Here is a 17,741-nt window from a genome sequence, read left to right as displayed (position 1 = left end):
GAAGGCCATTACATAATGGTAAAGGGATCAATTCAACAAGAAGAGCTAACTATCCTAAATATATATGCACCCAATACAGGAGCACCCAGATTCATAAAGCAAGTCCTGAGTGACCTACAAAGAGACTTAGACTCCCACACATTAATAATGGGAGACTTTAACACCCCACTGTCAACATTAGACAGATCAACGAGACAGAAAGTCAACAAGGATACCCAGGAATTGAACTCAGCTCTGCACCAAGTGGACCTAATAGACATCTACAGAACTCTCCACCCCAAATCAACAGAATATACATTTTTTTCAGCACCACACCACACCTATTCCAAAATTGACCATATACTTGGAAGTAAAGCTCTCCTCAATAAATGTAAAAGAACAGAAATTATAACAAACTATCTCTCAGATCACAGTGCAATCAAGCTAGAACTCAGGATTAAGAATCTCACTCAAAACCGCTCATCTACATGGAAACTGAACAACCTGCTCCTGAATGACTACTGGGTACATAACGAAATGAAGGCAGAAATAAAGATATTCTTTGAAACCAATGAGAACCAAGACACAACATACCAGAATCTCTGGGATGCATTCAAAGCAGTGTGTAGAGGGAAATTTATAGCACTAAATGCCCACAAGAGAAAGCAGGAAAGATCCAAAATTGACACCCTAACATCACAATTAAAAGAACTAGAAAAGGAAGAGCAAACACATTCAAAAGCTAGCAGAAGGCAAGAAATAACTAAGATCAGAGCAGAACTGAAGGAAATAGAGACACAAAAAACCGTTCAAAAAATAAATGAATCCAGGAGCTGGTTTCTTGAAAGGATCAACAAAATTGATAGACCGCTAGCAAGATTAATAAAGAAAAAAGAGAAGAATCAAATAGATGCAATAAAAAATGATAAAGGGGACATCACCACCGATCCCATAGAAATACAAACTACCATCAGAGAATACTACAAACACCTCTACGCAAATAAACTAGAAAATCTAGAAGAAATGGATAAATTCCTCAACACATACACCCTCCCAAGACTAAACCAGGAAGAAGTTGAATCTCTGAATAGACCAATAACAGGAGCTGAAATTGTGGCAATAATCAATAGCTTACCAACCAAAAAAAGTCCAGGACCAGATGGGTTCACAGCCGAATTCTACCAGAGGTACAAGGAGGAGCTGGTACCATTCCTTCTGAAACTATTCCAATCAATAGAAAAAGAGGGAATCCTCCCTAACTCATTTTATGAGGCCAGCATCATCCTGATACCAAAGCCTGGCAGAGACACAACAAAAAAAGAGAATTTTAGACCAATATCCTTGATGAACATTGATGCAAAAATCCTCAATAAAATACTGGCAAACAGAATCCAGCAGCACATCAAAAAGCTTATCCACCATGATCAAGTGGGCTTCATCCCTGGGATGCAAGGCTGGTTCAATATACGCAAATCAATAAATGTAATCCAGCATATAAACAGAACCAAAGACAAAAACCACATGATTATCTCAATAGATGCAGAAAAGGCCTTTGACAAAATTCAACAACCCTTCATGCTAAAAACTCTCAATAAATTAGGTATTGATGGGACGTATCTCAAAATAATAAGAGCTATTTATGACAAACCCACAGCCAATATCATACTGAATGGGCAAAAACTGGAAGCATTCCCTTTGAAAACTGGCACAAGACAGGGATGCCCTCTCTCACCACTTCTATTCCACATAGTGTTGGAAGTTCTGGCCAGGGCAATTAGGCAGGAGAAGGAAATCAAGGGTATTCAATTAGGAAAAGAGGAAGTCAAATTGTCCCTGTTTGCAGATGACATGATTGTATATCTAGAAAACCCCATTGTCTCAGCCCAAAATCTCCTTAAGCTGATAAGCAACTTCAGCAAAGTCTCAGGATACAAAATCAATGTACAAAAATCACAAGCATTCTTATACATCAATAACAGAGAAACAGAGAGCCAAATCATGAGTGAACTCCCATTCACAATTGCTTCAAAGAGAATAAACTACCTAGGAATCCAACTTACAAGGGATGTGAAGGACCTCTTCAAGGAGAACTACAAACCACTGCTCAAGGAAATAAAAGAGGATACAAACAAATGGAAGAACATTCCATGCTCATGGGTAGGAAGAATCAATATCATGAAAATGGCCATCCTTCCCAAGGTAATTTACAGATTCAATGCCATCCCCATCAAGTTACCAATGACTTTCTTCACAGAATTGGAAAAAACTACTTTAAAGTTCATATGGAACCAAAAAAGAGCCCGCATCACCAAGTCAATCCTAAGCCAAAAGAACAAAGCTGGAGGCATCACACTACCTGACTTCAAACTATACTACAAGGCTACAGTAACCAAAACAGCATGGTACTGGTACCAAAACAGAGATATAGATCAATGGAACAGAACAGAGCCGTCAGAAATAATGCCACATATCTACAACTGTCTGATCTTTGACAAACCTGACAAAAACAAGAAATGGGGAAAGGATTCCCTATTTAATAAATGGTGCTGGGAAAACTGGCTAGCCATATGTAGAAAGCTGAAACTGGATCCCTTTCTTACACCTTATACAAAAATCAATTCAAGATGGATTAAAGACTTAAATGTTAGACCTAAAACCATAAAAACCCTAGAAGAAAACCTAGGCATTACCATTCAGGACATAGGCATGGGCAAGGACTTCATGTCTAAAACACCAAAAGCAATGGCAACAAAAGCCAAAATTGACAAATGGGATCTAATTAAACTAAAGAGCTTCTGCACAGCAAAGGAAACTACTATCAGAGTGAACAGGCAACCTACAAAATGGGAGAAAATTTTTGCAACCTACTCATCTGACAAAGGGCTAATATCCAGAATCTACAATGAACTCCAACAAATTTACAAGAAAAAAACAACCCACCCCATCAAAAAGTGGGCGAAGGACATGAACAGACACTTCTCAAAAGAAGACATTTATGCAGCCAAAAAACACATGAAAAAATGCTCACCATCACTGGCCATCAGAGAAATGCAAATCAAAACCACAATGAGATACCATCTCATACCAGTTAGAATGGCAATCATTAAAAAGTCAGGAAACAACAGGTGCTGGAGAGGATGTGGAGAAATAGGAACACTTTTACACTGTTGGTGGGACTGTAAACTAGTTCAACCCTTGTGGAAGTCAGTGTGGCGATTCCTCAGGGATCTAGAACTAGAAATTCCATTTGACCCAGCCATCCCATTACTGGGTATATACCCAAAGGACTATAAATCATGCTGCTATAAAGACACATGCACACGTATGTTTATTGCGGCATTATTCACAATAGCAATGACTTGGAATCAACCCAAATGTCCAACAATGATAGACTGGATTAAGAAAATGTGGCACATATACACCATGGAATACTATGCAGCCATAAAAACTGATGAGTTCATGTCCTTTGTAGGGACATGGATGAAATTGGAAATCATCATTCTCAGTAAACTATCGCAAGAACAAAAAACCAAACACCGCATATTCTCACTCATAGGTAGGAATTGAACAATGAGAACACATGGTCACAGGAAGGGGAACATCACACTTCGGGGACTGTTGTGGGGTGGGGGGAGGGGAGAGGGATAGCATTGGGAGATATACCTAATGCTAGATGACGAGTTGGTGGGTGCAGCGCACCAGCATGGCACATGTATACATATGTAACTTACCTGCACGTTGCGCACATGTGCCATAGAGCCTAAAGTATAATAATAATAATAATAATAATAATAAAAAGAAAAAAAAAATAAAATAAAATAAAATTAAAAAAAAGAAGAAAAAAAAAAGAAAATGGAGCATGCCATGTTCAAAGAAAGTCAAGGCATAAAACATCAGTCAAGTTCATAAACACTGGCCAATATCAAAGAGTCAAAGTCCAGCTGCCAACTTTTTCTCTCCAACTTAAATTTAACAAAATTGTAAAGTGTCAACTGCATGCTTATTTCGTGATGGTAAGGAGATGAAAAATGAAGAAGGTAACAACCATGTCCTTAAAGCAATGATAATCAAAGAATGAAACAAAACATGTTCACAAATAAATTTAATCATATTATGGTCAATCAGGAAAAAAGTGCTCTGAGAGCACAGAGGAGGTTCAGGGAGATAGTAAACAGGCAAGATTTCAACAGCTAGATGTGGAGGGAAGAGCGACATTTCCAAAATAAAATTAAACCATGAACATAAGTACATAGACAGTAAAGTACACAGCATGTTAGAGAATGCTGAATTTGGTTTCATTGAAAAGGACATAATAATGGGAGTATGGCAGGATGTACTGGCTAATGCCTATAATCCTAGCACCTTAGGATGCCAAGGTGGGAGGATGGTGTGAGTCCAGGGGTTCAAAACCACCTTGGGCAACATAGCAAGAACCTGTCTTTATAAAAAAGAAAGCTTTAAAAAATTAGCCAGGCATGGTGGCATGTGCCTGTAATCCCAGCTTGGGAGACTGAAGCAGGATGGCTTAAGCCCAGGAGATTGAGGCTGCAGTGAGCCACAATCACATAACTACACTCCAGCCTGGGTGAAAGAGCAAGACCCCATCTCTAAAAAATATAATAAAATAAAATATTATGCAAAATTATCTTCAGGCTATGTGTATAAGGTTTATATGAAACATATATGAATTTCATCTTTAAACCTGGGTCCCATCCCCAAGATATCTCATTAAATATATTCAAATATTGCAAAATCTGAAACACTTCTGTTCCCAAGCATTTCAGATAAGAAATACTTAACCTGTAATTATTTACTGTCCTCTCTCCTCCATTCTATTGTAAACCATTTGAAAGAAGGGACAATCTAATCTTTGTACTCCCAGTTCCTGGCAGAGTAGCTGCCCATTAAATATTTTACTGAGTGAATGAATGAATGTATAAATAAAAGAATACTGAATATGTCATAAAGATGGGCAGGTATTAAAGAACAGAAAAGAAGGATAATTTCATATGACAAGGTACACTCATTTAAATGCCATCATATATGGATGGCAAAAGGAATCAGAGTTTTGCTTTCCTTTAATTATAAAGCATTTCTGAAGGTTTTGCTTGGCAGCTCAAGATTTCAAGACTGTCTCCAGGAATTACATTCATAAGAGTTTAATGATATAATGGTCTAAAATTACCTTTTAGCAGAAAACACTTTCTCCATCTAGCAGCAGGAAAAAACACTTTAGAGTTTTATGTGAAATATCTAAATAGAAAGTAGTCTTAATTTCAACGGCAGAACAATAAACATGCTTTTTATCCCATTTATAGTCTTTTTTCTCACAGTACTTGAATGACAACTGAAGCTTATAAATATTGAAGTGTGTTCATAGTAACTGAAGTCTACCCTATTTTAATAATAAAAGATATTTATACTTATAAAATAGAATTGTTCATTTGTTTCTATTTTTCCAAATGTTCTATATGCATTTCAATATCAGCAACAAGTTTCAGATCTTATTTACTAGTTGCTATATAAATATTCATAAAATTCATTACTACTCTTCTGATCTCTCAGTTAATTTGCTTTAAAATACATTGAAACATTAAGAGAATATAAAAATATTCAGGTCCTACAGAAACAATATGGAACTGCGGAAACAGCAAGACAATTGGCGTCAGAAAGGGAGCTCAAATTCTTGTTCTGCCACTTACTGGTTACATGAATTTGGACAAATCACTTTATCTTTGTGAGGCTCAATTTTTTTCATCTGGGAAAAGGACTAACAACAGCCACTACCTCCAAGGTGCTGTGACACTTAAGTGAGATGGTATAACGTAGGAACAGAGTATCTCTTAACTATGAAGTGTTTTACAGATGTGAGGCATCAGTGTAAATGAAAAGATTTGATTACCAAGAGAACAGAACTAGAAATCAGCAGACTTGGTTCTAGTCCCTGGTCTGTTACTCACTAGCTCCTGATGCAAATTACAGCCACTGTCTTGGCCTCAGCTTCCTCATGTGAAAAGGGGAGTTGGGCCTGATGGTCTCAAAGCTTCCCTCTTCCAGCTCAAAAGTTTTATTATTCTAAAGGTATTAATTCTTATTGCTACCCTGTGATTGTTAAGTAAACGCTTTATCAAGTAAGTCAAAGACACAGTTCTCATTTCCTCATGGGAAAATCTGCCCCCCCAAAAAGTATCAGATTTGAGACCCTAAAATACGTGGCCACTTCTAAGCCCTTCACAAATAATGAAATTTACCTGTAGTAACATTTTCCAATCTGTACTTTCCACCACCAGTCCTTGTACTGAGAATGCTCTGTGGAGAGGGCAGCCAGATCCAAAGCCTTTGAAAACAATTTATTTTAGATTAGTATTTTCTTTTCTAACAATAAGCAGTCAGGAAAATAAATAATGAAATAGACCATATAATTAGCACCAATCAAAACGTGCATTAGAAATCAGACAGAAACTCAAGTTGCTCATGTTTCCAGATGGCCCCACCAATTTTCGCTAATCAGTTCCAGACCAGAGGGCTAATAGCAGATGAGATAAAAACACTCATCAAAGGGAAGCAGATGTATAATATATTTGAATATAATTTTAATATATAAGACACAAAATTGATATTAAAAAACGCCTAAGTTTTTACCCACTCCCCCTGATTTATCTACTGTATAATGATTCAAAATGCCTCCAAACTCCGTGGCAGTCAAGTCTTTGGTGTGTAAGCCAGATCCAGTGGCAGTGCCCACTTTCAAGACAGATGTAGAGAAATAAAGAAAGATTAAGTAAGCAGGTAGAGAAAAGGTTTGGAAAATGGGATCATGAAGAAGAGTGAAAGGAGCTGGAGTATTTGGATAACTGTTGTCTTCAACAACCATCATTTCACTTTTCTGACATCACCTTACGTCCCAGTAAATTCTAAGGAGCAGACTGCCCTTTGCTGCAAACTGAAAAAGATCTTCTCTTCAATTGTTTTCATATTTTACATTTGTTTATCCGATATCTTTAATACCCTCGAGTTTGTTCCCTCTATTGTTTATTCAAGATTAGACAAGAGGTGACTAAATAAGAATTACAATTTTATATAAAGGAAGTGGAAACAATTTTTGACAAAGGGAAAGCAAATCAGTCTTGGTAGAAATTTGAAGCTCCGATAAAGATGTGATTAATAGAAGCTGGGGCTACTAGTTAAGAGAGAATTCTGATTTTTTATAATACTATTTTTCTCTCAAGGCTGAAAATTTTTTATTCTTTAGCCAGCGTTAACATAATCATGATATCCAAGAGCTCAGTTAAAGTAACTCTTAGATTTTCAGTTCTATTATCTCAAAACACATCCCAGATTACTGTCCACTTCTTAATATCAACTCTTTTCTGAAATGAATGCGAGTTCCTTAATCTTACTGTATAATTAATTATTTCTCCTTGTGTTCCCCATCTTCTCTTGCTCCAGGGGAGATCTTTAAATATGCAAACTACTTAGAAAGAAATGGTGACACCATGCTGAGCCTCTAATGGACTTGAAAAATCAGCATCTCTACTTGAAAGCTATGAAAATTAAAAACAAGCCACACACTACTTTCATATGCTTATTTTTCTCCACCACCCTGCCACCAGACAGAAATAAAAATGAAACCAAAAAAAAAATGAGGAGAAAAGTATAACTTCAATTAGCATTATTTTCAGATATACTAGAAAAATATATTTTCAGCCAGCTTAATTCAGACATACATGGTAAATATCTAAACATTTTAAGTTGATCTTTATAAAGACATTTTTCCAGCAAATAGATCATAGTCATTCTCATGCTTAGTATAAACAGACCTTCTATTTTTTAGAAAAAGATGTCATGCAAAAATTTTTCATGTATTCTAACTTCCCAACGTTAGATTTAGTGCTTCTTATAGGCTGCTGGTTTTGCTTGCATAGTTGGTCCTAAAACAACTCGTCCTATGGAGAACCCATATGTTTGTGCTAATCCAATTAAGGATATTAATATAAATTACTCATAAAGAATAAAAATGGCAAAAAGAAATTATAATGATGAAGACTCAGGCTGCTAAGGACTGAACTCTGACCCTTTTAGATCTTGCCCCAAATCCTTTCTAAGGAGACCCTACAAACCATAAAATCTCATTAAACAGTTTTTTTTAAATTAACCTAGTATAATGCGGCCTACTTTCCAATCTGACTCTAGTATAGCATCACATGAGAGATGGCAGACACCCCCGATCTTAAACATCCCTATTTACTGACTTCAAGTCTTTAGACAAAGATTACCTTTCAACTAATTGCCAACTAAAGAATCCCTAAAACCCACCAATGACTTGTAAGCCATGGCTTCGAGATGTACAGAATTTTCAGGCCCAATCACTGTATACCTTCCATGTATTGATTTATGATTTTACCTGCAATTCCCATACTTTCCTGAAATGTACAAAGCGAAACTAACCCAGTTGCCTTGGGCAACTTTCTCAGGACCTTTTGAGACTGTGTATCCCCAGACCGAAGTCGCTCATATTGACTCAAAATAAACCTCTTTAAATATTTTGGCAGAATTTGGTTTTTCTGTCCTCACTGCACTAAAGAAAAACATCTGTGACAATTTCTTTCCTTTCTCTTTTGATACAGTCTTGCTCTGTTGCCCAGGCTGGATGGAGTGCAGTGGCACAATCTCGACTCCACCGCCCAGGCTCAAGCAATTTTCATGCCTCAGCCTCCTAAGTAGCTGGGATTACAGGTATGTGCCACCATGCCCAGGTATTTTTTTATGTTTTTAGTAGAGACACGGTTTCACCCCATGTCAGCCACGCTAGTCTGGAACTCTTGGCCTCAAGTTGATCTGCCTGCCTCAGCCTCCCAAAGTGCTGGGATTACAGGCGTGAGCCATCATTCCTGGCCCATTTGGGACAATTTTAAGTGGCTGGCAAGCTCCCTGAGGACAGATAATCCTCTTTTACATCTCTGCTGTTGTTCTGGAATATTGCTGTGCACAGAAGAGGTACTCAAGAACCATCTGTTGACTGAATTCATTATAATCTTTGTTTCTGACCTCTGTTGACAATACCTTAAGAACCAAACAAAACTGTCATAGTAATAAGATTCGGAATTAAAAGCTATTAACCTTAAAATTTTTAAGTGGTGACAGAAGATCTATATTTATTTAATCATTCCCAAATTTTTAAAATAAATAACTATAAGACTTTAGTGATCTTTGGATGATTTAGTAAAACCAATGTCATTTTTTTAAAGCAGTAAGTGTATAAAAGTCCAAAAGTAGAAGGAATTTTGGCAGATCTAAGTTTAAAAAAAGTCATCCTTTCACTAGTGTTATACTTGTAACAACTTCAGGATGATGAAATTAAAGAGCATGTGGAAACAAAGACTGCAGAATCACCAACCCACATGCCACTTTAGTTTTGTCAATACCAACAATATTGTCCAAAAAGGGAAAGGTGGGGAAAGGGAGTCATTAAATACTCAAAGGCAGAAATAGTTTTCCATATATAACTTTACTTTTTCCTAACATTTAAATACCACTGCATCGCGTTCTCTATGTCTACAGTATTCTTCCTATTTGTCTGTAGATAAACACAGAATCACCAGCCCACGTGTCACTTGAGTTTTGTTGATACTGCCCACCCCCACAACATGAGAAAAGCACTAAAAGCTAAAAGACAGAAAAATTGTTTTCCATGGACAATCAATTTTATACTTTCTTAATATTTAAATACCATTTCAAGGTATTTCTTATATTTGTCTATAATATTCTCTGTATTTGTGTTAAATACTTTATTTAAAGAGAAATTTGGAGGCCACCCAAGGTATCTAAATATAAAAACACCTCTGATTTCTTAACATGTTAAAAAACAGAATTCCTTTTTTCTTTTTCCAGCTAAAGTTACAAAATATATGTTAAGATATAAAAATACATGCTTTATACTCATTATCTAAATCCTTTTTCCATTCAGAAAATAACATTTCTGGTAAAAGCAAGAATGACATTTTAATGGAACAATCTGATCCACAACAGCACTATAATGTGGCAAGACCGTACCAGAGTGAGAAACAGAACAAGACATCTGTCCGACTCAGCACCCTAGCACCCATCAAAGTACCAATATATACAACCCAATCATTATTGTTTAAAGGATAAACTAATCAACGCATATATCAATATATGAATTAGTAAATAAAATGGAAAACAAAGGAATAATTTGTGTTTTTCACTAAATAAGAACAAAACAAATTGCTCCATTTTATGTTCTACAAAAAATATATGTATATTGGGGGTAAGCAGATGAAAATAACAAGCAGAGTACAAATTGGCAGCATTTTAATATATTATTGCCCCTAATTTATAATTCATTTTACTATAACATTATTGTTGAAAAATTTTAAAACAAAGGTAAAGTTAGATTTAATCTCCATTAGTACCATGAGGTACAACATACGCATTCAACAAATATTTGTGGAATGAATACATCTTAACCTCAAAATACTACCATTTTAATGTTTAAGTAATACCTTCTAGTATCTGTCATAAATGCATATTTTTAGAGTTATACTTCTATTTAACATATTAAATGGTATACTTTCGGCTTAACATTATAAAATAAACACTTTCCATGTTTCTGCCTAGTGTTTATAATTATGGTTTTTAATGGCTACATAAGATTCCATCATACTATTTATTATAATTTACCAAACTCATTCCCTATTGTTAAACATTTAGGTTGTTTTCCCAGTAGTTTTGCCACTATATCTAAAGTTACAATGAACACCATTGCAAATACAGCACTTTAGTTTTTCCTGCAATCTCCTGAGAAGTGAAATTACAGAAACAAATTGAGGAACTATCTTTATGGCTATCTGCTCTATATTATCATATTGTTTTCCAAATTGTGGTACCATGTGTAATATCACCTATAATGTATGACAACTAACTGTACTCTCCCTCAGGATTTTTTTTCTAATTTCATAAATATAAAACTCAAAGTCCAAAGTCTCTTTATTTTATATTTTTGTTGTTATTAAGAAAGTACACCTCTAATGTGCTTATTTACCAGCATTTTTTCTAATGTAAATTTTCTGTTTTGGGGTCATTTCTATTTTCATAAAAATTTTTCAAAAACTAAGATCAGCTTTTTTTTTTTTTTTTTTTTGAGACAGAGTTTCGCTCTTGTCGCCCAGGCTGAAATGCAATGGCGCGATCTGGGCTCATGGCAACCTCTGCCTCCCGGGTGCAAGCGATTCTCCTGCCTCAGCCTCCTGAGTAGCTGGGATTACAGGCAACCGCCATCATGCCCGGCTAATTTTTGTATTTTTAGTAGAGACAGAGTTTCACCATGTTGTCCAGGCTTGTCTCGAACTCCTGACCTCAGGTGATCCACCTACTTCAGCCTCCCAAAGTGCTGGGATTACAGGTGTGAGCCACCACACCCAGCCAAGATCAGCTTTTTTATACATGATACATACCAATATTTCAAAATCATGCTTCATGTATATAATTACCCCTTCTATTGCCCTTTTACTTCTGATTTTGTTTCTGTCCACTACATAGAGATTACACATATGCATCAGTAAGTCTTTTTCCTTTGTGATTGTTTCACAAATCCAACCAAATTTATGAAATACCCTAATGTTTGCTAGTTTCAATTTTTTTAATTCTTCATTGATTAAATATATAAAATAAAGTCCCCAGACAAATTTTCTCGTGTCATTTAATGAATTATAAAGATAAAAGAGTCAACAATTTTGTTCAATATTGCTTGTTTTTGGTGTTTTAAGAGAGTCACTGTCACCAAGAATAAAAATATATAATTTATAAATGGGGACTCCAGTTCTCAATAGTTTTTACTATCACCTCCGTGTTAATGAGATATATTTGAGTCATGTTTGCTGTCTCTTTTCTCTTCATTTGCTGATTTCTTTCATTGAGACAGGTAACACACCTCCTCTTGTTTTGTTTGCTATAGGGAGCTCTGGTTTTTGAGTACTGCTAATATTCCCCAGGTCTGTTTTACTACACGGGAACACCTGGCATCACATCCTTCTATTAACCATTGGTTTTTAAAGTACTATATTCTAAGGCAGTATTTTCCAATCCTGCCTGAAAATTAGCATTGCCTGCGGAGCTTTTATTAACAACAGATTCACCAGACCTGCCCTTGAGGATTCTGACTCAGGAAGTCTAGCACAGATCCAGAAGTCCTTATTTAATAATTCCCCAGATAATTTAGAAACAGAGCCTAATATAGGAACTACCCAACAGCCCCAATATTTGAGGGGCAGAAGATGATGGGGTGGGACGACCAAGGAGGAGGGCTGATGGATATGTTCTAAGTTTGCTAGCCCTGCTATAATTCAAGTAGCTCAACTTTTGTCTGTTTTACATATTAGGGTCTAGATAAGATTTCACTTGAAGGAAAGGATTTTGCTGCTTAAAATAAAAAGTTTAAATGTTGCTACTCTATCTGTTTAAAATCAATTTTTTTTAAGTTCATATGCATGAAGAACTATGATACTAACATAATATGTAAAAATTAAAGTCTGCTAACCCTTAGAATCTCTAGAATATTAAGTGCAGTAGTGCAGGGAATAAATCTTACATTTTTTTCAATGTGATTTTTATTCCTCAATAAAAATGGGTAAATTCCAAGATGTAGAACTACATCCTCAAGATGAATCTATTAATAAAAAACATTGTCACCATGACCTACAAATGGCTTATGATCTGTCTAGCTTCTGAACTCATCACCCATAACTCTTCCCCCTCACAGGCCTCACTCAGCCACACTGGCCTTCTTACTGTTCCTTAAACAACCCAAGCATGCTTCTACTCAGGGCCTTTACAATTAAACCTCTTTGAAAATGCTTTTCCTACACATAATGATGTGGTTCCCATCCCCCTTCATTCAGGTGTCTGTTAAAATGTTTTCTTTTCTTTTCTTTTTTTTTTTTGAGACAGAGTCTCACCCTGTCACCCAAGCTGGAATGCAGTGGCATGATCATGGCTCACTGCACCTTGACCTCCCTGGGTTCAGGTAATCCTCCCAGAGTAGCTGGGACTACAGCTCTACCCCTCTAGAGCAGCTGGGACTACAAGCACGTGTCACCACGCCTGGCTAGTTTTTGTATTTTTTGTAGAGACAGGGTTTCACCACATTGCCTAGGCTGGTCTTGAACTCCTGGGCTCAAGTGATACACCTGCCTCGGCCTCCCAAAGTGCTGAGATTCAGCCACTGAGCCACATGTTTTCTGTTCAGAGAAACTTCAACGACCACTCCCCACTCCATCCAAAATAGCATCCTCCCCCACATCATTATTTATTCCCTTATCTGCTTTCCTGCTTCTTTGTTGTTACAGTACTCATTAGCCCATAAGACTTTTGTTTCTATTACTTGCCCAACCAGAATATTATCTCTAAAAGAGCAGAGACTTTGTCATCTGTTTCACTGCATGATCTCAGGGCTGGAACTGTGGTTCAAACATATATTGGATGAAAGAACAGATGCCCCTGATATGCATTAATCTTCCAAATACAAGAGTATCACTTTATGATACTCTAGTAATTTGAGATTTACTAATTTATGAAATGGAATAGCATTCTAATGCTTTTTAATTACAGTTTGACCATATAATTTTATATATCATCATGCTGAAAGCCTCTCACCAGCTTTTTAATGAAGTTAAAATGGCTGACTTTTATTTACAGAAATGTGCATGGTTTCTCAGTTGTCCCAACCTTCATTTTTTCTTTTCCCTACATAACCACACTTATGAACACCACATTCTGTATATGTGGCCCAGGCTGTCCCCTGCATTTCAATGTCACATCTCCCAACACATGCAATGGTATCTCCACTTAGATAGCCTTTTGTCATTTCAAGCTCAAAACGCCTTCAGGTCACTTAGTCAGCTTCTTTACAAACTGACTTCCTTCCCTAATTATCCCATTTCTGCCAATAAAACTATCACTCTTCTCACAGCATCTCCAGGAGGAAGATTTGACCTGTCTGTCTTTCCTTTGTCCCTAGCATCAAATTTATCATCAAGTTCTGTCACTTCCTTCTTTAAAATGTCTCTGTGGAACTCCCATTTTCTAGGATAAGGCCTATTTATTGATCATTCCATATCTCGTTCTTGTTTTTGCCCTTTATTTACATTTCTTTTTCCTCCTTTCCATACATTCTACTTATTTCATGGATCTTTACTAGTATCATCCCTTCTGAATTTTTCCCTTTCCTACTTGGTAACAACTTCACAGTCTGACAATTACCTCTTTAATTATTTCATTTATGTCCATTTTATTTCTTCAGCTAGATTACATGGCTTGTAGAGGCAGGAAAAAGTATCATATTTTTTGTTAGTTCTCCTAGTGTATAGCTAGTGGTTGACACATAGAAAACACAATTAAGGGGATGGCTATGGTGGCTCACACCTGTAATCCCAGCACTTTGGGAGGCTGAGGCAGGAGGATCACTTAAGGCCAGGAATTCAAGACCAGCCTGGGCAACATAGGGAGAGCATGTCTGTACAGATAATTAAAAAAAAAAAAACAGCTGGGCATGGTGGCATACACCTGTGGTCCCAGCTACTTGGGAGGCTGAGATGGGAGGATCACCTGAGCCTGGAAGTCAAGGCTGCAGTGAGCCGTGATAATGCCACTGCATTCCAGCCTGGGTGACAGAGTGAGACTCTGTCTCAAAAAAAAAAAAAAAAAGAAGAAAAAAAGAAAACACAATTAAGGAAAACATTTTTATTTTCCTAACTGCTTAATATATGGATATAAAGTCTTTTTCCTGGAACTAACAGGAAAATGAGAAAACATGCAATCAGACACTGTAGAATGAACTGCATTTGATTTGACCAAAGTTGTTCCGTTATTGCTCATTTGCATATAAGTATGTAAAAATCAAAACAATTTGAGAAGTCATACGCATATAACTTTAAAATTCTCTGTTAAGAGGCTATGAAGATGATTCCCTCTACTTTTGTATGTTTGAAATATTTGATCATAAAACGTTAATGATAGGGGAAAAGGACACGCCACAAAAATAACAGAAATACGCGTTAGTAAACCTATAATATACTATATGGACTAAGGAAATAAACAGATCAACAACACCATTAGCATAAAAACTATAACTTTAACACAAGCATGTTATGCAGTATTCTCAATTACCTGTATCTTCCTATTTATTGGAGATCTATCTACATACTCTATGAGCCACGCATAGTTCTTATCACTTGTATATTTATGCACATTTTCCCACTGAAACTGAGGGTGGATTTTAAAGTATTAGTAATTCTCCAATCTTTAATAATTTTATCTGTTTATAAGGTCAGAAATAGAATATTTCAGGATCTAAACTTTCAAAGTCAGAAAAATTACAATAAAAGAAAATAACATGAATTCAAAACTTACAGTCTTAACATCATTTTCATGATGAAAGATATACTCAAACAAAGCCTGTGAAGAAAAAAGTGCCAAAAATACATTAGATTTTTTTTTTTTTAATGTGCCATTAACAAAAGCACTCTAAAGCCCTGGATTTATAGATAAAAGGGCCTATCTATCTTCTGTTACAATCACTCATTTTAAAATATTACTATTTACAACTGATTCTGGTTTTAGCAGAATACAAACTGGAATGCTCAAAGAATTAAACCTTTTTTTCCCATCATATATTTTATTAGAAAGACAATTGAAAAGTTTATTTCTTAAAGACCAACTTCAGGATTGTCATAAAACAGATGCAGACAATTCTTTATATTCTCTACATATATTATACGGTGATTATGATATTAATCATGACAATTTAGACATAAAAAAACTGGAAGTTTCTACTGAAACAAAGTAGAGTACAAGGGTAAAGCAGGGTGTTTTTTGCTTCATTTTTAAAGCTATTTCTCCTTATATGGTATTCATAGTAACTCTATGATTCAGAATATTCAGGTTTCTTTAGCAGGGTGCTACTCAGCCAAGCTGGACATTGGAATCACCTGGCGATGGGGCACAGATCAGACCACTTAAATTAAATCAGAGTTGGGGGGGATGGCAAAGCCCTGACCTTATATTTTTTAAAGCCCTCAGATAACTCTCATGTACAGCCAGGGCTAAGAACAATTATTTCCAATATTTCACTCAACTCCTCTAAACAAATAAGCATTTACTCTTATTGGTACTACCTTTTTCCATAATACCATCATGTTACACTTGCAAAGAGGCTAACATCCCTGGAAAATATCAAGGTTACTAACAAAGAAGACTTGGAGGCAACCAATTTTTTTAAAAAAATCAAGACAAGGCCTTTCTTTAAAAAAAAAAAAAAAACCACCTATAACAATCCCTCCATTTGTTCTGTTATAAAGAAACAAAAGTTAAGAGTGCAATTGGTGCTACTACTGCCATGAAAATGACGTTACAGCATCAAAGACAGTGTCATAGAGTCACCCTAGACATCCCAAGCAATATGCCTATATTAAAAATGACTCCTGGTGGGTCAAGGCAAGCTGCGGACCAAAGACAGAAAAACCTGGCATTATTTCTACAACACATTAAAAAAGCACAAAATCTAGTTCAGGCTAAATCTAGTAACAGACCAGGTCTGTCCTGGATGCATCTTAATTTAATTGAGAAAAATCCTTCCACTGACTGACTCTCTGGTCAAAAAATAGCAATGGTATCAACTAGCCAGACAGTCCCTTCAATTAAGTGGCCTTAAAGGGTAGGGAACCAGATATTCCATATGAGTCGCTTTCAATACTCCACTCTCATAAAAGAAAGGGAAGTAAGGATAGCTTTACAATTTTACTAAATGAAGTCAACAGGATTGCTGCTGAACAAGAATTTAAGAAAAAAATCAGCAGCATTATTACTGGCTAATTCCCTGTCTACCAAATGGCATCTTTTTTTCAGACTTAAACTTAAGTCTGTACAGCTAGTGTCCATTTTAATTTTCTCTAGAGTGTTTGGTATTCAGTAAACACATACGTTAAACACCATTAGAACTGAGATTAGGAATGAGCTCAGCACTTATGCTCAGAGATTTCAGCTAAAAACCTGAGCTAGGCTTAAACTAGTTTCCGGAAGATAAGTGCTCCTGTCTCTGAATTATTGCAAGCTCACCCTCAAGGTTTATATACTGAAAAGGTCATGGACACCTTTCTTTATTTTTCTTTTTCTCTTTCTCTCCCTCTCCCTCTCTTTCCCTTTCTCCCTCTCCTTCTGCCTCTCATTTTCTCTTTAATTTAAAGGAGCATTTAATCTTTGAGTAGTGATAATTACTAATGTAGTTGGCATGCCACTATGTGGTTTGAGTAATCCTTTCTGAGATGCCTGATAAATTACTAATAATTTATTAGTAATTTATAAAATTTCTAATTTATTAGTAATTTATAAAATTACTAATAAATATATATAATATAAATATAAATAAATATAAAATTATAAATTACTAATAATTTATAAAAAACTAATAATTACATAATTTTTATCATCTTTTGACAGTCCTAAAAACCTACAAGGATAGAAAATTATTTCTCTGAGAATAGTCCAAGCTAAAAAAGAAAAAAATACGTACCTATACAGATGACTTCTTAAGCTTCATTCTACAAAGATGATGCTGCATACCTGCTTTCTTTGTTATAAATTACTACTCTTTATCAAGGGAAAAGAATTTCCTATAATAATGGTATATGTACTTTATTTCTGACTGACTTTCCTTAACTCAATTAACTCGAAGACTAAGAGTAATTTTA

The 17,741-nt window shown here is 35.8% G+C and overlaps 1 protein-coding gene across 6 annotated transcripts in view; it reads right to left on the bottom strand.

The window, feature by feature from the left end:
* TTC8 (tetratricopeptide repeat domain 8) overlaps window positions 1–17,741 on the bottom strand; it is a 60,307-nt gene that overhangs the window by 24,792 nt on the left and 17,774 nt on the right. For all 6 annotated transcript variants that reach the window (XM_054529706.2, XM_009249382.4, XM_054529709.2 and 3 more), the window contains 2 exon segments: window positions 15,406–15,450; window positions 6,231–6,316 (listed from right to left, as the gene is read on the bottom strand). In XM_054529706.2, the coding sequence (XP_054385681.2) occupies window positions 6,231–6,316; window positions 15,406–15,450 (131 nt within the window).

This window comes from Pongo abelii, chromosome 15, assembly GCF_028885655.2.
Source record: "Pongo abelii isolate AG06213 chromosome 15, NHGRI_mPonAbe1-v2.0_pri, whole genome shotgun sequence".
In the NCBI taxonomy this organism is placed as follows: Eukaryota; Metazoa; Chordata; class Mammalia; order Primates; family Hominidae; genus Pongo; species Pongo abelii.
The sequence above is the reverse complement of the archived record's forward strand: the minus strand, read 5'-3'. Positions and strand labels throughout refer to the sequence as shown.